Raw genomic sequence first — 22695 nt, 5'->3', positions numbered from 1 at the left:
GTGAAGGACTTGAAAATTGGGCTGCTTTCCATTTGTTATTTCTAAGAGCAACCATTCCCAAAACTTTTCAAATTATCTCACTTTGGTACACAAACAGAATTTCTGAAATCAGTTTTTGTTCTAGAACAAATTTATGAAATTGTGCATCACTACATGGACACATTTTAGATGGTGAAAATTTGTGTTATAATAAATGGGCAACACAGTTTTTTGCCTTTTTAAATCTTTTTTGTTGTTGTTGTTCTCTATGTTGTACAGATGTTGAGCCTTCTGAACTACGTAGTTAAGTATTTTGTATTGCAGATAGAGTACAAGTAAGTGACCTTTGCAAAGTGTTTCTCCCTAGCAAGTCTCTGGCATGAGTCTGTTTTATTTAGGGAAGAGAGTCTAAAAAACAATAATCTCACTTTCATTCTGTGCTAAGAAATGAAGAGTATTGTTATATTTCTGCAACTCTTATATGGGATGTTTAACACTTTCTTAAAAATGTGGTGATATTCTCAGAGGTGAAACCAAAATGTGTATGTAGTAGTACCTAAAACCCTTTGTTGGTAAAAATAAAGTAGAATAAGTCAGGAACACGTTAGTTCTTTTAGGTCTATTGACATCAAAATGGACTGGAGGGTTGAAAGATTTAATGTCACTTGTTAGCAGGGAAGAAGTTGTTGGTTTCCTAACATGAATGCTAATATTTAAGTAGTATTAATAAGAACACGGGTAGGGGGCATTGCGCTTTGAAAATCATGTTGTATTCTATAAGTGTCAACTGAGAAGTAATTTTTCAGAAATGGTCTGATTTCCCCATTGACTTCCATTGCACAGTTGTGTTCCCAGGGAAAATAAATTTGACCCGAGGTTATAACAAAACACACTGAAGAATTCATAAAATCTTATAAAATCAAGTATTTCAAGACACAATTATAAGTACCTGATAAAATAATAACTAGAACAAATTATTAATATGCTTAAAGAGGATCTTAAAATAGCAGACCCCAAAGTATGCTAATATTTTTCTTTTATAATTCCAAGTCTATTACCTTTTCATTTAATGATGTTTTACTTCTGTGGTTGCTATTGATTTTTAATAGATTTAACTCTAATTTTAGAAGGTGAATTTGGTTTCCTATATTCTTCATGGTTAGGCTGCTTACCTTTTCCTTAAGTGTTCTTATCAATTCTCATTCATAGGTTATTAACCATAGAAAGAATACCAGAGGAAATACTTCAAAATGTTCATAATACTTGCTTTTATGTTGTTACAAATTTGTTTACTCATTTATGTTTTTATATTTCTAAGTACCCTAAAGAAATACTTTTTATTTCATTTATCATTTTTTATTTTTTTAATCCTCACCTGAGGATATGTTTATTGATTTTAGAGAAAGAGGAAGAGAGAGAATGAGAAACATCAATTGGTTGCTGCCCATACATGCCCTGACTTGGGATCAAACCCACAGTCTAGGTATGAGCTCCAACCTGGATGGGAATCCATGACATTTTGGTGTATGGGACAATGCTCCAATCAACTGAGCCACCTGGCCAGGGGGACAGATCACTTTCTATAAATATATCTTCTATATTCAAGAAAAATGTACCATAATTTATTCTTATAAGTATAAATTTAGACATGATACCTTTAATCAGACACATTTAAATATTTGGTTTATTTTATGCTTTGATAGTAGGGGTGGTTATCACTTTTAAATAAAATTTGTAAAACAATGATGTAATTAATTTTAAGATAAGTATCTTTTCTAGAGCATACTACTCAAAGTGTAATCCTGGACTAGAAGTCTCAGCATCAGCTGAGAACTTGTTAGAAATTATCAGGCCCCTGGGGCCAGGCTCAGCAAAGAGCAATCTGCATTTTAATAAGGTTATATTGTAATGTAGAACTACAGTGGAATCTCTCTCTCTCTCTCTTTCTCTTTCTCTCTCTCTCTCTCTCTCTCTTCCCCTTCTCCCTTCTTCTCCTCATGAGTGATACACACACATACCTACTTATATACATAACCTATATGGAATATGTGTATTAAAAAAGAATATATAATTTTTCTAAGTTTTTTGTTGGTGTTTAATTCTACTGTACCTTGTACAGAGAAAAGATATGAGGCACTTTGTAGGTATTTATACTTACATGTTTTTATTTAGCAAACATGTTCTGCATGATTATACATTAAATACTTCTGTCTAATTTATAGATTTTCAAAACTCACTAACCAATATAATTATACCAGCAACTTGTTATGGACTGAAGTGGGTCTGCCCAAAATCATATGCCCTAACCTCCAGGACCTCAGAATGTGGCTATTTGGAGATAGGGCCTTTAAAGAGGTAATTAAATTAAAGTGAGGTCTAAGGGTGGGCCCTAATCCCATGTAACTAGTGTCCTCATAAGAAGAGGCGATAAGGACACAGACAACACACTGGGACCACCATGTGAGGACACAACAAGAAGGTCACCATCTACAACAAGGCAAGGAGTGAGGCCACAGAAGAAACCAAACTTTCCAACACCTCAACATTGGATTTCAGGCTCCAGAATTGTGAGAAAATAATTTTTTCTACTTGAAGCTACCCATTCTGTGGCATTTTGTCATGGCAACCCTAGCAAACTAATACATAAGTATTCATAGAAATGGTGGTATAATTCAATCTTAAAATCTAGTGATTGCCTTTGAGATACTGTTAGATCATGTTCCTTAACAGAAAGCTACAGCTTTACAAAGAGTGCCAGAGAGCAGTATGACAAACTGTCCACCATGCACAGCAACATGGTAAAGCTCTATGAGAACCTTGGAGAATACTTTATTTTTGACTCTAAGACAGTGAGCATAGAAGAATTTTTTGGCAATCTCAGCAACTTCCGAACTTTGTTTCTGGTAAGTAATATATCATAAAATATTACAAGACCTGTTGCATTTGTTTTTAAATAATTTATTCTATTTGCATTTTATATAACTATTAACCATATTTATTACATGTTATAGCCCTTTAACAGGAATTGACAGGTATTTTATACCTGTGACATGAATAAAAATTATTGGCTGACTTAATGTATAATGGAGACCAAAATGAATTATCCTCAACTTTAGGTACACGTGGGAATTTTTCTAATTAAATTTTATAAAAAATAAATGAATTGGTATCGAAATTATTCTGATTTTTATAAAACATAATATTGTAATTTGACCTAGCTTAAAAATTCATATCTAGAATAATATTTCATTTAATACATTAAAATACTATGATTGATTAACAATTTCTTTCACGATCTAGATGTAAAACTGATTCTAAGTAGAATTATATAAATGACTTTGAATACCTAATGTTTCTTTCAGAATGTAGGCTCTTGTTTCCAACTTAACTCTCTTGGGTTTAACAGTAAATATTAGCATTAACTGGAGGTGGGCAATCTGGCTACCAGTTACAATGCTAGAGGGAAACAAAAGCTTTGCTGTATAAATGCTGTAGAAATACTTCTCGGCATCCAGCTATGGAACAGAATAGCACAGACTGATTATGATAGTGAAGAAAGATATGCACAATAGTTGATAGCAAACAAGTAAAGGTCCATCTATTTTAAAGAAGGAATTCTAGCAATTATCCCCATCAGGAAGACCAATTAGCCAACTTATTATTGCAGTTCCAGGTATGTTTCTATCTCTAAAACAGGTATTTGCTAAATAAGGCTCCCTCTCTTAATTGACAGTGGTTGCCCCATGAAATCATTTGATTTTGGAGTGACTTGCACAACCTGTGAGATACAAATACATTTGTGGAAAGTATTTGCTTTCATCTCCTAACTTAGGACATAGGACCCAGAGCACACCCCATTTTTGGTAATGGAAGCTAAACTAGAAGCTTTCATAAATATGATCATTTGTCTTTTTTTTTTGCTGAGAATATTAGCCTATTTTGGCCTTTGGTCTTTGCCCCTTAATAGATACACATTTTTAACTTTTAAGCTGGCCAATAAGTAGTAAAATGTGCTCTACTGATAATGAGTGGTCAAACTACTGTATTTTTTGCTCCATAAGATGCACCTGACCATAACACACGCCTAGGTTTAGAGGAAGAAAACAAGACAAAAATAACATTCTGAATCCAATGGTGTACTAAAATATTTAATAAAATATAATAGAATAATATTACAACCATGTAAAGTAAACAGCAGTCAACAGCAGTATTAAGAACCATCACCACTGTCATTAACAAATGAAAAGAGACTTTAAGGTTCAAGTACTCTTCTAGTTTTCTGGGAACCCCAAGAACTCATCATCGCTAGTGTCAGAATTTATGAAGCTCAGTTGCTCACAATCACTGATATCACTTTCTTCGCTGTCTTCATACTGACCAGATGCCCTGAGATTTAGCAATAAAGTGGGACATTTAAGCATCCCCAGGGATTTTGCTTGGGCCCACTGCTTCCTCTTCTAACAGCTGTCACCACCATTGACAGGTCAAGTAATACACATCATGGTCTGTGATGCAATATTTGCTCTATAAGATGCACAGACATTTTCCCCCCACTTTTGGGGAAAAAATTGCATCTTATGGAGTGAAAAATACGGTAATTTCAAAACTTAAAATGAACATATGAGCACCAGGTTATATCTACTTAGATTATTTTCAAAAGGAAAAACAAAACATGTTGAAAAGGAATAGGGACTAGAAAAGGTACTTCAGTTGACATACTGAAAAGATAAATCCAGTGGATTATTTTTGTAACATCAGTGTCTATGGGTGAATGGAGAAAAATAAATATAATTAATATTTTCAAGTGCCTTGTTTTAACATGGATTGCATCTTAAAATGCTGCCCCCCACGACCACAATACACAGACACAGGGTACAGTTTGGTGTACTTCTCCCATGTTACAGCATTTGGTGAAGGGCCATTTTGGTGTGACAGCCTGTGTTTAGTCCTATTAGCCAGATGCTTAGAAGACTTGCTAAGAATTGTATTCGTAGTACTTCTCAATCATGAGTTGTTAAAAAAAAAAGTAAAGATATAATTGTTAAGAAGATCTACTCTCTGCCCTTGTGCTATCAGTAACAAGCTGTGTGACTACAGGTAAGTCATTTATCCTTTTTATCTAGTAGTTTATTTATCTGTTTATTCATTAAGTAAAATGAAAGGATTATACTACTGATCTCTAAGAAATAATTCTTTAGTAGTCTATGAGTCATGGTTGGAATTTCAGAGAGAGACTTATGTATTTGTAATACATACATAAATATACAGTAGTCCCTCTATCTTGGTTCACTTATTGTGGCTTCACTGTATCGTAAGATTTAAAAAAATATTATATTTACTTATTTATCATGGATTTTTCGCTATATCGAGGGATTTTACGGTACTGTATATGTATGTTGTTAAAGTTACGTAGGTTTAAGAGTGTTGTACTGGCTTTGCATGTAGCTCAAGTACAGGGAAATAATTTGTCACAAATCATTCTTATTGTAAATAAGTTGACGTTCGGAATTCTAGTTTTGTGTGCATTTACTTTCTTGAGAACCTACTAAGATTGAGTTTGGAGCTTTCAAAACAGGTAACCAGCCCCCACCCTGTGTCCTGGCCAGCCATTGCCATCTCTGATGGAACACCACTGCTACCACTTTTATCTATGTGTGTTTATTGACTGGCTCACATACAAACTAGGTGTGCAAGTTATTAGCTGTTTTGAATTTGGTTGGTCATATAATCTCTCTGGATATCAGTTTCCTCATCTGCAAAATATTGATAATTCCTGCCCTGTCTTCCTCACCACATGTGAAAATATCACATAAACTATGCTATGCAGATGAAGAGTATTATTAGCTATTCTTTGTCCATCCATTTGATTATTATGTATTAAGAACCAACGTGATTTTGGTAGTCGTCATTGTCGGCAGCCGTCCGTCTCGAGAGACGATGGTGTAGCTTCTTAAGAGTCTATCTGCACCGCCGAGAATGGCTGTGCAGTCCGACTCGGGAGTGACATCGTATCTGTCTCCTCCCGTGTTGAATCGACATCTTGCGATGACGCTGAAGCTACAGAGCCTGGGCAGGGTGATATGGAGGGTCTGCTGTTGCCCATGCAGCAGACCCCCCCTCTCTTCGCAGCTGAAGGGTCCAAGGGAAAGACGGAGTCAATACAGCTTGGCTTCAGGTGCGCCGCAGGAGTTGCCGGTGTTGACTACAACGTCAAACCGCCTCTGACAAGCAGATTTAAGAGTTTTACACCTGACCTATAAGCTCAACACTCCTAAGTCAACATCACCAACTTCAATCAGTCATGTGTACCCACAATGTTTGTGTTTCATAATGAGCTTAAAGTGATTTCACTCTCCCAGGGAAAGGAAGAACCCTGAAAGAAAGACAAAAATTGTAATCACCAAGTTCCCATTTTCTTAGTGCTTTGTGTGTTTGACCTCAGGGTTCTTAGTGCTAAAAGCATATTGGACTATAGATGGAAGCAATAAAATACCGGTAGTGCTGAGAAGAAAATAAGAGTTCTGATTCATGTACTACCAAAAATTATTTCCAAATGAGCTCAGAGTTTCATTTTGGGAGATCTATTTGGCATGCGTAGCATAAAGAAAATGCATATACCAGAAAAGTATTCCTCAAAGAGATATCCTCTAAAGGATGGGGAAAGTGGAATTAAACAAAAGGGGTTGACATAAATTAGGACCTTTTTCAAAATAATAACATTCAAATTATTGAAAGCATTATTGGGTAATCCCCATGAGATGCTGCTCTATTAATTATTCAGATCATTAACATTATTCAACTAATGAGGATGTTAAAGATATTTAAGAGGAATGTGCTATACAAGTATATTGGCATGATGATATATATAATTGGAAACATTTCTAAATTCAGAATTAACACATTCTTTCCAGTTGGCTTCTCTGAGATCACTGAAGTTTAAAAAACTGCTTATAATATAGGAAAGATTAATTAATAATTCCTAAATTTAGGATGAGTATTTTATAGAAGAAAATAAAATTCCATATTTCATCTTTTTTGCTCATTCTTCTTTATGCTTTAGTTATTCCACTAGTTCAAATAGTCGACTGCATAGTATTTTTTATTTTGTGATATTTTGAATAGAATATTCAGAATCAATTAACCTTATATGTTTTGCCACCATGCAGTATCTTGCTTAAACAAAAAAATTAATTTCAACAGTTGGGAAAGTGTTTGAGGCAACTATTATACTGTAATAACTTTCATAGCTCAAAATAAATTATAGAGAATATTTTTCTTTTTAAAATCTGTCACTGCCATACTCTTCTATTTGTTTTTGTTTTTTAGAAAACAATATGTTACCTAGGCACTCAATAAATATTTGTTATATGTGTGTTCTCATTCTATGTTTCATATACTAGGAATATAGGAACAAAGCTTTATAGAATTAGGTTCATTGACATAACTTAAGAAGAAAATGTTACCATTACTACTAATCATGCTAGCAGATTTCCCATCAAATAAATATTTACTACTGTTCATTTGATAAACCTTATTATTTATTAATAGGACTTTTTTTTAACAATTCTTGAACAGCTGTTAAAGGAGCATTAAAATGACTATGTGTTAGGAGGTTAAGTGATATCTGTAAATCATGGAGTTTCATGCCATTGTTCAGTCTTATTGCTTCTACCTCCTACACACCTTTTGAATCCATCCATTTCTCTCCAAGCCCACTGATGATATTTTAGTTCTGGGCCTCCAGTCTCTCAGCTGCAGTGTTATGATGATGTCCTGACTGGTATCTGTCTGTTTCTCTTACTGTTACTAACTTTGAGTCCATGTACCATGTTATAGTCAGAGTAAAACTGAAAACAAAACTAACAAGATACCATTAATTTCCTGATATAAAATTCTTTAATGACTTCCCTGTGGCCTCAAGATAAAATCTATACTGTTTAAAATTAAAGTGGTTTACAAAATCAAAAGAACTGTGGTTACTTAAAGGCCAGACTAAGAATGGCTGAATGAGCCATAATTACTAATCATGACCTCTCCTACCAGACTGGGATGTCAGCTTTGGAAAGTGGAACCCACAGAATAACACAACAGCTAGTTCCTAAGAGGACTGAAGTCGCTTACAATAGAGAGAAGCTTTGGGAGTGCAGTATCAAAACTAAATAAAGTCTCAGAGACAAATGTGTGATTGTCACTATGATTTAATTGCTCCCATAGCTGGTATGCCATGGGGAGTTTTAACAACTGAGGTCACTCTTAATTCTCAGTTAGAGATGTGCTTCCTTCCATATTAAGTATTAGTTCTTTTAAAATATAAACTTGTCTGAGAGCTCCTTGTTTTGGCTCATGGAGATACGTAATTTTGAGAAGCTCTCATGCCTCTGAAGCAGTCTTTCTCTTTAAAGTCCTCAATCATGTCTATAAATTAAAACTATGATTGGAAAGCCAAAGTAAGCATCTGCATTTAAGTAGATTCAAAAGATTAAATTGATAATATACAAAACATTTTATTCATTCATTAAAGGCAATTTCCCTTTAAAGAAATGAGAATGGATTTTTCCATTAAAAGACTGTGTATGTGAGGACTTATGGACAAGATGGAGGCATAGATAGACACGCTTTGCCTCCCTCCACAACCATAACAGGGAATACAACTCCTCAAAACTAAAAACAACTAGAACTACCAGAAAACAGAACTGCATGGAAACCCAAAAAACAAAGATATAGAGAATACTCACTCAGACAGGTAGGAGGGGCAGAGAGGATGCAGTGTGGAAGCAGTGGCGGTAGTGGCAGCAAGAAGGCAGTGGCTATGACCAGCTGGCAGAAAGCGAAGTCACACATTATAAAAATCAGGAGGGAAACCTGGGAAGAGATCTCAGCCCCAGACCAGACCATGCAGCTCATGTTTCCAGTACCAGGGAAAATAAAGCCACATTGCTTTTGACTGAAAACCAGTGGGAGTTGGGACGGTGGAATAAACTTCTGGTCTCTCAGCTGAGTCCATTTGTTTAGAGACCCCCATGGTCCTAGAACATCTGCAAACCCACGCACACTTGGAGCCATAACCAGAGCAACAGCCAGAGGGGTGCCAGTCCCATATCAGAAGGGGGAGAAGCACCTGCAAAAAGGGGTGAGTGCTGAGCAAGTGACATTGTTTCCCCTCTGACCCCTCCCCCATGTACAGTTCACAATGTGGTGAAACGGGTTGCCCCACATTGACGAATACCTAAGGCTCCACTCTTTACAATGTAACAGGTGTGACAGCTCTACCTAAGACACAGAGGAAAACATAGGAGGCTGTCAAGTTGAGGAGACAGAGAAGTATGGTCCAAAAGGGGGAATGGATCAAGGTTCCAGTGGGAGAGCTAAATGACAAGGAGATAGCTAACCTAACAGACACAGAGTTCAAAGCATTCGTGATAACAATGCTTGCAGACATGACAGACATGACTGAGTATGGCAAATGCATTAAGGCATGAAGTAAAGGCTATACTAAATGAAATGAAGGAAAACCCACACAAAACAAATGGTGAAGGGAAGGAAGCCAGGATTCAAATCAAGAACTTGAAACATAAGGAAGAAATAAACAGTCAACCAGTACAAAATGAAGAAACAAGAGTAGAAAAATATGAGGAGAGGCCTAGGGAACCTCTGGGATGACTTTAAATGTACCAACATCCAAATCATAGGGGTGCCAGAAGGAGAAGAGGAAGAGCAAGAAATTGAAAACTTATGTGAAAAAGTAATGAAGGAAAACTTCTCTAATTTGGCAAAGGAAATAGACATACAAGTCCAGGAAGTACAGAGAGTCCCAAACAAGCTAGACCCAAAGAGGACCATACCAAGACACATCATAATTAAAATGCCAAACGTCCAAGATGAAGAGAGAATCTTAAAAGCAACAAGAGAAGAGGGTTACCTACAAAGGAGTTCCCACAAGACTATCAGCTGATTTCTCAAAAGAAACTTTTCAGGCAACAAGTCACTGGCAAGAAGTATTCAATGTGATGAAAAGCAAGGACCTACAACCAAGACTACTCTATCTGGCAAAGCTATCATTTAGAATGGAAAGGCAGATGAAGTGCTTCCCAGACAAGGTAAAGCTGAGGCAGTTCATCATTACCAAACCATTAATATATGAAATGTCACAGGAATTTGCTTAAGAAAAAGAAGATCAAAACTATTAACATTAAAATGACAACAAACTCACAATTATTAACAACAGAATTTAAAAAATAAAAACAAAAACAAACTAAGCCAACAACCAGAATAGGAACAGAATCACAGATATGGGGATCATTTGGAGAGTTATCATCTGGGATGGGGAAAGGGGGAAATGGTGTAGGGACTAAGAAGCATAATCGGTAGGTACAAAATAGACAGGGGGATTAAGGGTGAAGCCAAAGAACTTACATGCATGACCCATATACATGAACTAAGTGGTGTAGGATTGCTGGAGGGAAGGGAGGTACTGGCAGAGGGGAGCAATGGGAAAACAAATTGGGACAATTGTAACACCATAATCAATAAAATATACTTAAAAAAGCAAAAAGATTGCATATGTAATTCCTGATCTAAGAAGACTAAGTTATTTTGACACATTTTTAAACCTGCAATTCACAAAACACTTGACATATAAAAGAGACTTTAACGCAGTATTATAGAAATTGTGGACTCACATGTAAGATGCCAAATATATTCTTTAACAAAGAAGAGACTTAATCAATCATTGAAATTCTGTTATCTAGAATTTCATCATCCAAAATTTCTATTAGATGTCTCATAAATTGATTCATTTTTGCATTGCCAATAAAATGGTAACTAATATTATGATGATGCCCTTGAGAAACTGCAAAGACCCTGATGTCCCTCTTGAATAGTATAATTTTATTTATAAGATAAATGTCTCCAGAATGTGAGGGCAACCTGGCTGCGACATCTGTCATCCCATTGATCACCAGGGTTGATTCAGCTGATCTGGCTGGCTAGGCGGGTGTCCCCTTCCTCCCTCACTGATCCGTGTGCATCCCTCCCAAAACTGTGCGCTCAGTCAAAGAGGACGACCTTCCCAACTAGAGGAGAGGGCCGGTCTTCGGTCAAGGGTATACGAGTAGCTGCGCTCCTCTACTAGAACCTCCAAACAAGCTCTCAAGATAAATGTCTCCAGGTCTCATCACCTATGAATTCACATAGGTGAATTCACCTTAGTAACAATAATCCAAATATCCCAAATTATCTCTTCTTTACCTCCATTGGTATGACTGAACTTCTTGAAAAGTTTTGACTCCCGGAAGTAACTCCGGAGTCATCTTCTGTTGGCTCAAAAACATGTCATTTTATAGTCACTACCTGATATTTTCTCACAAATTTGAGTGCTTGCAATTCTAGGGCAATGAGAATTTAACATTGAACAAAACAGACAGAGCCCTGCCTTCCTGTCCCTTTATTGCTCCATCTCCCCTTTGCTAAATGCCTTTTGCTGACAAAGTTGTTTTTCTTGGCCCTCAATGGAAATACCTATGTCTGAGTGGGGGTTGTAGTCTCCTACTACTCCAATATTATACCAGTCCTCACGGTACCATAATGGGGTTATTTATCCTCAGTACAGAGATAGCCACATTTCACAGGACGCTTCAAAAACAAAACCAACAAAAAAACAGTTCTTTTTCCCTTCTCTCCTGATCTCTTTCTCCTTGGTGGCTTAAAAATTTTTTTTCAAGTGCTAGCGACCTGAAGGGGATCCTAAGACCATAAAACCCACCATTGCTCGCTTTTCTCTATTTTGCTTAGGTACCTGGGCATTCATTTTTTTCCTAGAAGCCAGAGATAAATAAAATACCAGCTCAACTCCTTTCATGCAAATAGAGCCCCTGAGGGCCCATCAACACCCTTTATTTATCTATTTATTTATTTATTTATTTATTTTTATTTTTTGGTTTTTCAATTACAGTTGTCCCATTTTCCCCCCATTTCTCTCCCCCAGCCAGCCCACTCCTTCTACCACAATCATATCCCTCCCCTTTGTCCATGCCCATGAGTCATTTATACACGTTCTTTGACTAAACCCTTCCCTTACTTATCCTCCTTCTCTCCCCCACTCCATTGACTGCTATTCTGCTCTTTGTTCTATTTAGTTCTTTTGTTTGTGTTGTTCTTTAGTTTCCTGTATTAAGTGATGTCATATGGTATTTTTTCTTTCTTTGCCTGGCTTATTTCACTAAGCATAATTCTCTGTAGTTCCATCCATGTTGTTGCAAATGGCAGGAGTTCCTTCTTTCATTCTGCTACATAGTATTCCATTGGGTAAATGTACCACAGTGTTTTGATCCACTCATCTACAGATGGGCACTTAGGCTGTTTCCAGTACTTAGCTATTGTAGACCGTGCTGCTATGAACATAGGGGTGCATAAGTTCTTTTGAATTAGTGTTTTAGGATTTTTCGGGTATAATCCTAGTAGTGGAATCGCTGGTTCAAAAGGCAGTTCCATTTTTAGTTTTTTGAGGTAATTCCATACTGTTTTCCATAGTGGCTGCACCAGTCTGCATTCCCATCAACAGTGCAGTAGGGTTCCCATTTCTTTACATCCTTGCCAGCACTTGTTGTTTGTTGATTGTTGATGATGGCCATTCTGACTGGTGTAAAATGGTATCTCATTGTGGTTTTTATTTGCATCTCCCTAATGGCTAATGATGTTGAGCATTTTTTCATGTGTCTATGGACCTTCTGTATGTCCTCTTCGGAGAAGTGTTTGTTCAGGTCCTTTGCCCATTTTTTAATTGGGTTGTTTGTTTTCTTGATGTTGAGTCGTATAAGCTCTTTATATATTTTGGAAATCAGTTCCCTGTCTGTGATGCCATTGGCAAATACGTTTTCCCATATGGTTGGTTTCCTTTTCATCTTGCTGATGTTTTCTTTTGATGAGCAGAAACTCTTTAGTTTGATGCAGTCCCATTTTTTTATTTTTTCCTTTATTTCTCTTGCCTTAGGAGATGTTTCTGTGAAAATATTGTTATGTGAGATATCTGAAATTTTCCTGCCTATGTTTTCCTCTAGGACTTTTATGGTGTCACGGCTTACATTTAAGTCTTTGATCCATCTTGAGTTTATTCTGGTGTGTGGTGTAAGTTGCTGGTCTGGTTTCATTTTTTTGCAAGTTCCTATCCAGTTCTTCCAGCACCATTAGTTAAAGAGGCTCTTCTCACTCCTTTTTATGTTCCTTCCTCCTTTATCAAAGATTAGTTGACCATAGAGGCCTGGGTTTATTTCTGGACTCTCTATTCTGTTCCACTGATCTATATGTCTGTTCTTATGCCAGTACCAGACTGTTTTGATCACAGTGGCTATGTACTATTGTCTGATGTCTGATATTGTGATTCCTCCTGCTGTGTTCTTCTGTCTTAAAATTGCTTTTGCTATTCAGGGTCTTTATTGTTTCCCTTCCCTGAGCATGTGACTGTGCAGAGAATGAGAAGCCAAACCAATCTAGGGCTCTGCCAGCAAGTAAGAAGGTTGATGTTGGATGAATTAAGGCAAGACGCTAATAGCTTCTATAAAATAGAAAACACAATGGTGCATTGTTGTCAGCATTGTTTGAATCGTCAAAAGTTCCAAATTGTCAAAATACAAAAGAATGATATGTATTTGTGAAATGCACACTTTTTTCATTTAAACAGTTTTTTCTTTAATCTTGGGGAATAAGGATGTAAATAAAACACATTATCCACTTATTTTCAAGTTATCCCTTCCTGTTTGTTTTCTGTCTTTAGCTGAGATATACTTACACAGAACAGCTCTGCTTACCCAGTTTGCTGGCTTTCTTATTCTCATTCATGTAGTCAACAAATATTTATTGAGTTCCTACTAAATTAGATCCTGTTAAAGCTACTGGTGCTGTTCAGTTTACTAAAATCTCTGCCCACATAGAGCTTCACATGTAATGGGGAAGGTGAGACAATAAACTATAAACATAATTATGAAAACTATATTATGTGTTAGAACATAATAAGTACTATGGGAAAAAGATGTACCAAGTTGAATGAATGGCCACATGATGATGACTGAAAGGTTTAAGCATTAGTTATAAAGTTCTATGTACAATCAATATTTTAAGTTAAGGCTTACATTTTGACATTACATTGATAGATTTTTCCCTTAAATATAGGAATCATTGAGTTTTCCTCTTTAGAAGGTTTCGTTAATTACAATGAGATGATTTTTATACAAATTGTAGCTGTTTGTGTACCAGCTTATCCTGTCATGGGAGACTTCAAAGCAGCGAGCGCCCTATTGGCCTTTAACTGCTCAACCCATGCCCGCAATTTTGTGGCAATTTATTTAATGAGAGAAGCCAAAATGGTCCTTTGAATGAGAGGAGAGAAAGGCAAAGCCAAAAACCCCTGCCAGAGAGAGTGGCAAAAAGAAATCCTCCCTTCCCGAACTAAACCACACAGGCATCCTTTTCCAGAAAGAGCCTGGGTGCTACAGTCCTTACCATGGGCAAGGCACCAAAATTCCAAATCTGGGCAGTGTGGTTGTCTGTGGTCTGGCTCTTGGCCCTGAAGCCATTCCAGGTGTGCCTTCTCTGAGTGCCCCACGTCCGGCGCCAGATATGGTGGAGGTGCCTCACACACCCTAGGCTCAGTTGGAAGTTGTTCTGTTCAGCAGAGGCTTCATGACCACAGCGGAACAAACTTTTACCCAGAACATTTCATTATATCTGGGGGAAGGAAGGTGGCTGCCTCTCTAGTGGAGAACAGCGATTAGACCTTCCCTCATGCCTTTTATTGAGGAGGATACACATGAGAGATACAAGGTCAATATTCATGAATCATCAATAGTTTGGAGGCATTAGGGTTACAGCTAACAATAACAGATTACTTGTAGGAGTACAGAGGGCACAGTGACCAGTCTGTGTCATGATCTATCAAACATCTTGATGCCACACTGGCATTAGGTGCAAGGTTTCATACATTTCTATCTAGAGACTGTTTATGTTTTACTACAGATAAAGAAAGCAGAGCAAGTTCTAAAGCATAAAAGCATAATAAACATTTTTCAAATCTAATTCCCATGGCAACCCTCTGAGTGGTTTTCAGTCATGTTCCACACACAGCCTTATGTTGAGACTTAAAGGCAGGCAAGGCCGGGATGACGGTGGCAGTCATGCTCAGGCCAGGGCTACAATTCCCTAAACCACAAGAAGCAGTTGCCCACAGTTGTGCATCCTTATGTATATTATAAGATAAATAAAAATGAACTCTACCCCACTTGAGAGAGTCTTGCCAAGGGCTTTATCATTTCAATTCAATAATTGTAATATGATATTCTGGAATATGGAGTGTATGTAGAGATCTATACTTGGAAGCACGTCACATTGACTACTTTTATACACAGGTCAAATTCAAAACTTAAAATAGGGAATTCATGAGAAAATGTCTATTGTTTTCCAAGTGTTATTTCTAAAGCCATGGCTCTTGTCTTTATTAATTAACAACTGTCCTTTTTCATGAGAAAACAAAAGCAAAACAGTACTTCAGAAAGATACTAATTCAACCTCAGATACTACTTCTCCCCCAAGGGTAACTCAGGTACCTTATTTTGGAAGATAGACATTAATATTCTAAAATGAGTTTCTAGGCAGGAAGCTTTGATAATAGATGGCATGTATAAGAAAAAAAATTGTGGAGTAAAAGCATATTTTTAGTGCCAAATATATAAAAAATTATAAGGAACTTACAAAGATAGTACACCTTGGATTCCTTTTGTTCTAGTCTTTGTTCTTTGCTACATGTCATCTGGTCGATTTTATAAACTAATCACTACTAATGTGTCCCTCATTCTATGGTACATGCATGCCCTTTAAATTCAGGGCAATACCTTAATCCAGCAGAGTATTTCTACCACCAGGAACTTCCTGCAGCATGTCCAGCTGATAGAGGAAATATTTGGGGAAAGGCAGACTTTCTTGTATCTCTAGAAGAACATCATGTATGTGGCTGCCTAGTCTTCCTGGGTCTAGGATTTTTTCTCCCATTAAGGACATCCACAACTACAAATCTGTTGTGGTCTCATAATCCAGCTTTATGATTTTTGCTTTTCAGATGGGCACCTGGTGGTAATGGCCTCCCCCATGATAAAGATCAGGGATCTACTATCTGTGATGCAGGGGCCAAATCCATTCTGCCCTCCACTTTTGTAGATAACTTGTATTGGCACACAGCCATGTTCATTTATTTATGCATTGTCTGTGGCTGCTTTCCCACTAAAATAGCAGTGTTGACTAGTTGAGACAGAGTCCATATGACCCACAAAACTAAAAATATTTACTGTCTGGCCCTTTAAAAAAGAGCTTGCAGATATGCAAATGGGGGTGGCAAAGAGAGATTCTGACTAGGAAATCATAGGAAACAGGTATAGTCTCTTGTTCTTTAACTTTCAAATGCAGTCCTTCCTTAAGAGGTATAGATTTCTCTTCTTTTTTTTTCCTTCATTTTTATTATTGACTCTATTACAGATGTCTCCATCTCCCCCTCCTTGCCCACTTTTACACAGCCTCTGTGTCCTCTTCCCTCTGGCCATCACCACCCTGTTGTCTGTGTCTACGAGTCAAGCATATATGTTCTTTGGCTAATCCTTTCATCTTTCATTCAGTCCCTCTCTCCCCTCTCCCAAGAGGGTAAAGCTTTTGAGAGGGTGGGAATTTGGAGTTTTCATTGAAAGAGGTGTGGTATCATCTTGACTGTTGGTTTCCCCTTTCCTTTACAGGTAACATTCACTTCTTTATATATGGTCCCTGAGGCAGAAATACTGCACTCCTCTAGTGTGGTATGCAGGATGACTACAGGGACTGAACCCGCCTTAGTGCATGAAACCCAAGTCATGTTTAGCCAGTAAGCCTGACCTCACCTGTACATCCCTGGGGCAAAAGAGACATAGTTACTACGTTATATAAGGAACACAATATATGCTTCATATTCAAGATTTCCCTCCAATCTACCTTACAGTATGATACACACATAGCCTCCTCAGTAGAACAGTCATTTGTCATAATGAGGCCAGAATTTCTTGGTTTTGATTTTCAGTAGAAATCTCTTTTCATCCTATTTCTTTGGATCCCCATCCTTCAATCTTAAATGTAAGCATTACCAAGGCACACTCTTGGTCCTACAAAATTCTTCTATTCCCGTGGTTTCTACTCTTTCCTGAGTTGTGATTTAATTCTTTAGTCAAGTTTATTGTTTGTTGAATGCCTCGAACTAGATTTCCCACAGCTCTCTAAAGCTCATCATATTCAAAATGGAACTCATTACATCTTCTTCCAGCTTCCTCCCATATTCTGTTTTAGTTAATGGCACAACTTGATATCTTCTTCATCACTATTCACAACTATTCAATTTCAAGTTCATGTTGATTCTTCTAAAACATACTCACTTTAGCTGCTTGAGTTTTGGTATTTGCTGTCTCTTCCCTGGACTACTGCAATAATCTTTTCAGTTATCTTACTTCAGGCTTAGCAGTCTCTAAATTGTCTTTATACCACTGCCAGATATTTCTTTCTGAGACAAAGATCTTATTGGGACACTTACCTTCTCAGATACCTTTAATGGCCTCCTGTGGGTGGCAATAAAGTCTAAACTAGCATTTGGAAACCCTTTGCACTCTTAACCATCTCTAACTATCCCCAACTACTATCTTTCTGTGCTTGAAATGCAATCATGCTCACAGCCTTTCTTCTACCAGTGAAATAATTGTTATCTTTCAAGACTCCATTAAATGGCTACTTTCTGCATTATGCCATCCCTAACACCTTCTCCTCCAACTCCAGGGAGAATTTTTTTTAAAAAACTTTAATACTCACCCGGGGATGTGTTCATTGATTTTGGAGAGAGAGGAAGGGAGGGAGAAAGAGAGACACAGAAAGAAACGTCAATATGATAGAAACATCAATTCATTGCCTCCCTTATGCGCCCTGACCAGGGATTGAATCCACAACCTAGGTATGTGGCCTGACCTAGAATTGAACCTGTGACCTTTCCATTTGAGGGGCAACGCTCCACCAATCATAGTATTAATGTGGCAGCACTCCACACATTATAATTGGTGATGTGCAGACCTACCATCTTGTTTATGCTGTGCATTTCTATGGAGTAAATATATCTCACGTGTCTGAATTTTTATCACACAGCAGTGTGTGTGGCACGTAGAAGTAGCCAGTAAATATTTATTGATCAGGAACCATGTTTATAACTGGTAATCATGCTCCTCTTGTGCTAAGAGTCTAATAAAAATGGCCTTTCATATTAAGTGCTTCAAAGTCCTCTACCTACTCTCTCTCTCCTCCCCCCTCCCTCTCTCTGCCAGTTTTTCAAAAATTTTTCATTATTTTAATGACTCCTTTGACTCTTCATCAGCATTTATTCTGCAAATATTTGACTACTTAAACTTGTCTACATTGGCCACATTATTCTAAGTTGTGAAATCCCAAAGTGAACTTTATTTTCATCTATAACTCTTAACAAGTGCTTTCAGTGTGTACAGGAATTACCTGTGTTTACTCCATTTTATTTGTACATTTGAGTGTACAACTTCTTATTTGTCAGCATCATTTTGTGATTTACTATTCACTTGTGACTGACTATGACCCCTAAATCTTCATTATTTATCCTTAGCCAGCTACTCCCCTGCTTATGTCTCTGGGATATTTTTCTCTTTATGATAAAAATCATTAGAGAAGGATTCTTCTTCAAACATATACCTTATCTTTCCACCTTCTCTACATCTTGCCATCTTCAAAGACTCTTGGAAGAGAGGAAAAGGTTTTAAGTTCTCTCTTTTGGGTAGTTGCTGCCCTTTAAAAGAAGAAAATAGTCATATGTTTTTTTAAAATCTAGTCATATTAAATTTTTAAGTATGTCATATTGTCATATTTTACCTTTGTAAGTACTTAAGTATAAACACTCACAATATGCACAAAGTAACATTGCATTGTACTTGAAAATGTAGAATCAAAAGGCATTATACAGAAGTTCACATTAAAAGAAGTCAAATCTGAAACTTGGCATTTATTATTGCAAAGTTTTGTAAAGGAAATAAAATCCAGTGTGTCTGTACATTCCCTAAATCCCTTATTAAGTTATTTGTCCAAGGTGTTAAGCCTAAAGGCAAAATCCCTCTATACCAATAAATAAGGCAACTTAAGCAGAAGATTTATGATGAAGCCAGAAAACTCCTATATAAATAATGGTAGAGTACCCAAAGAGGAAGGGGGTAAAAGAGAAGACAGTATATCATTAGCATAGTAAGGATATTTTCATCAGTAAGTAAGCAGTGATATTTGACCAAATCTAGGTCATGATCAAGGATATAATCACAAGCAAGAAAGGATGGGTTTTACATTGTGGAATGTAGCTGCAGTGCTCATATACAGATGGGATGGCTTACTTCCCAGAATGCAGTCATCACTATATACCAATGTCATTATTTCTAGTTTCAAAAGGGGATCTTAAAGCAGAATACCTCTGGTTCTGACCTCTATCCCATCCAAACCCAGTTTTGCAGTGATCCACATTATAATAATTATTTTCAGATATTTTCACAGATCAACTCTTTCTAGCCTTAGCAACCCCAGATTTGCTGTGTCAAAGGAGGCATGAAATTGTATATTCATTTTATTTAACCTATTTTATAAACTAGTGACTCAGACACATATACCTATATAGCCATAAAATCCTAGACTAGAAACTGAGGAATTTCCTATGGATTTATCTCATTGCCCAGGCTTCCTGGCATGTTTTCCCAACCCTTTTAGAAACTAACTAGCTGATCTTTAAAATATATTTCTAGAGAAAGTAATTTCATAACTTGACTTGATTCCACTGCTTTGCCATCCTTGCTGTAAAGTTCTTTTTAATTCTCAGAGTTTCTTTCCTTAGAATTCAGGTTCAGGCCCATTATTTTGCCTTCTGGAAACATGGAAGATACCTGATATGCTTTGTCCTTTATTTTTTTCATTTTCATTGAATTTATTGGGTGGGGTTACACTGATTAACATAACTATAGAAGTCCCTGGTACGCATTTCTACAACACATCATCTGTACACTGTATTGTGTGTTCACCACCCCAAGTCAAATAAATATCCAATTCATGTCATGGATATAGTTATATTCTTTAACCCCATCTTCCCTCAGCTTAATTATCCATCTTCTGTTTATAGTTTGGCATTTCCCAAATTTTAGCACTCCTCTTATTCTTCATCAAGCTTCTTTTTCAATTTTTTATATATCCTTTCAACAGTGGAGGATCCAGATTTGTGAGGCCTGCATTTATATATTTTGGGAGCAACTATTAAAAAAGAATATAAATATATCTTTCTAATGCAAATTTTATAAAAACACACTGCCAGGTGAATACATTGCCAGCATCCTTCCCATGCAAGGAAGGGGTCCTGATGTTCTTGCTTCATTAGCTTCCTGGTAAATGTCTCTGCCCATAAATTAAGCACAGCTCTTTAAAAAAAGGGCAAACCTGTCAAAAAGGATAAACCCAAACATGAATTTTATCACATGTGCAAAGTTATTATTTACACTAAATTAATTGTCACTGTCTTCATTGATTAAGAAATAGTTATTGCACATCTCCTTTGTATAGGTGCTGTATTTGGCTTATAAATAAGAGTGCTTATCTGTATATAATATACACACATGCAACAAACTAAACCAACACAGTGCCTGTTAAACTAAGCCAAGACTGAAGCAAACATACCTAAAGGATATATATGAATATTTGAATGCATGTCAAATATTAAGCTGACATATCAACATAACATACAAGAAAGGATGAGGTGCATCTGATAATGATGGTCAGTGATATAGTTCTTGGGGGTCTCTAATTTAATCTCAATGATGAGAGGTTTAAAAGTGTACTCTCTCTCTCCTAATTAATAAAAATGACACTCCCCTTACCAGCAATATAGCGTGGAAGTTTCAGATTAATTTCAGGACCGCTGTGACCTCTAGTGGTTGTGTTGCCATTTTCTTCCACATGTCATCAGCACTTCTGTTTTTATTCATGCCTTCCACTAGTTTTTAGTGTTATGTATATTTCTCTACATATGAAAATAACTCTGATCATTCATACAGCATCAGTACAGGGAAAGGTGCTACCCCATAATTCCTGGAAGGACATCTTGCTGTCCATATCCTGGCAGGTAAGATAACAACTCATTAAACACTCACTTTCTACTTAGAAGATCACAGACATCTGACTGGCAGTCAAGGTGGCTTTGAGAAAAAGCAAACTGAGAAAAACCATTTTAACTTGCTTCTGTGAAAGAATTAGTAACTTCTAGTCCAAGATAAAGAACTCTCTCTTTATTTGCTAAGATTTTGATTACCTCCCATGTGATGACGTGTGAAAAAGCAGGATCTAGATTCTAGACTCTAGAATATTCTTCCAACTGATAGTAAGACCGTGCTCCAGGTGAGTGAGTCTGGGAAACTGACTAAAAGAGGACAGACACTGTTGTGCTTCTTTGGATGACTTCTACGTGCCAAGAGTGCAAGAGTCTTGTCTGTAATGCTCATTGTTGATCTCCCGGGAACTAGAGCAGTACATGACAATTCATGATAGATAATGAAAGAATGGATGTTTCTTGGTTCTCAGTGAAGGTAAATTAACAGGATACAAATAAGTCTACATATTTCTTAGGATTTTGTCTTCCTTGGCCTCTTTCTTTTTTCTTCCCCTGTCTCCCTCATGACCTGGAGGACAGAAAAATGATCAATGGCAGTCAGTATATAGAGTGGGATTTATATCACTTGATTAAATTTTTTTCTTTTGGATGTGTATGTTTCCTCAGGAAAAAAAAAGATCAACTTCAACAAGACATTAGTAAAATATAAAATAATTAAGTGCATCAAGCAAATAGCATAGAGACAACAACATGCACAAATTCTCTAGGAAAAAGATTTTTCATTTTTAGTGGAAGAGTACTAACCATGAATCAGCAGTATATGAGATGTTTCTATGTTTTTAAAGACAAATCAGAAATGTGGAGTCAAAGAATTTTTACCCCTCCTTATTATCTTAATTGAAAGGCAATGACACCTCTCTGAATATTTTGGAAATACCTGTTTTGAATTTTTCCCTAAGGGTTACGAAGCATGTGCTTTAGATCTTTTCAGAAGTAGTAAATATTTGCAATTTTAGAGTGTATCTGATTTTTGAACATAGCTAAAAGTGATGAACCAAGTTTTATGAATAAGATATACAATCAAACTGGGTAAGAAAACCTCTGGTCAAAAGTACTGTGGCTCTAAAATGCAACCAATTTAATTTGATTCTGAGGTTAATTCTGAAAGAGCAGGATCAATCACAGAGTAAGGTCCCTCACCAAAATGAGTTTGTGGCTTCCCAAGGTGGTTATTTGAAGAACAAGATTCTTATAAGTTTACAGTTGCACCTTAAAATGTTGCAAAACAAATGCTAAGATATGTTAAGAGAATGAGAACATAAAAAACTGGGAATATCCTTACACTAGATATTGGTTAGCCCTTCTCTTAAGTTATTGTTTCCATATTTGTCCATTTGGGAGAGGGCAACGTATATGAGGATGAAGAAGCCTATAGTTTAAAAAAAAAAGTCCAACAAGGAGAGAGAAGACCCAGAGGAAAGCATTAACATTATAAATTTTTAGAAGGAACTCTCTGTGAGAAA

General features: G+C 36.7%; 1 protein-coding gene across 2 annotated transcripts in view; it reads left to right on the top strand.

Moving 5' to 3' along the window:
• Positions 1 to 22695, top strand: part of DIAPH2 (diaphanous related formin 2) — a 1048823-nt gene that overhangs the window by 737431 nt on the left and 288697 nt on the right. For both annotated transcript variants that reach the window (XM_090264504.1, XM_090264503.1), the window contains one exon: positions 2718 to 2882. In XM_090264504.1, the coding sequence (XP_090120630.1) occupies positions 2718 to 2882 (165 nt within the window). The remainder of the gene's footprint in view (positions 1 to 2717; positions 2883 to 22695) is intronic.

This window comes from Furipterus horrens, unplaced genomic scaffold (assembly GCF_987537825.1).
Source record: "Furipterus horrens unplaced genomic scaffold, mFurHor1.1.pri manual_scaffold_17, whole genome shotgun sequence".
Lineage (NCBI taxonomy): Eukaryota > Metazoa > Chordata > Mammalia > Chiroptera > Furipteridae > Furipterus > Furipterus horrens.
This window is presented reverse-complemented; position numbering and strand designations above follow the sequence as displayed.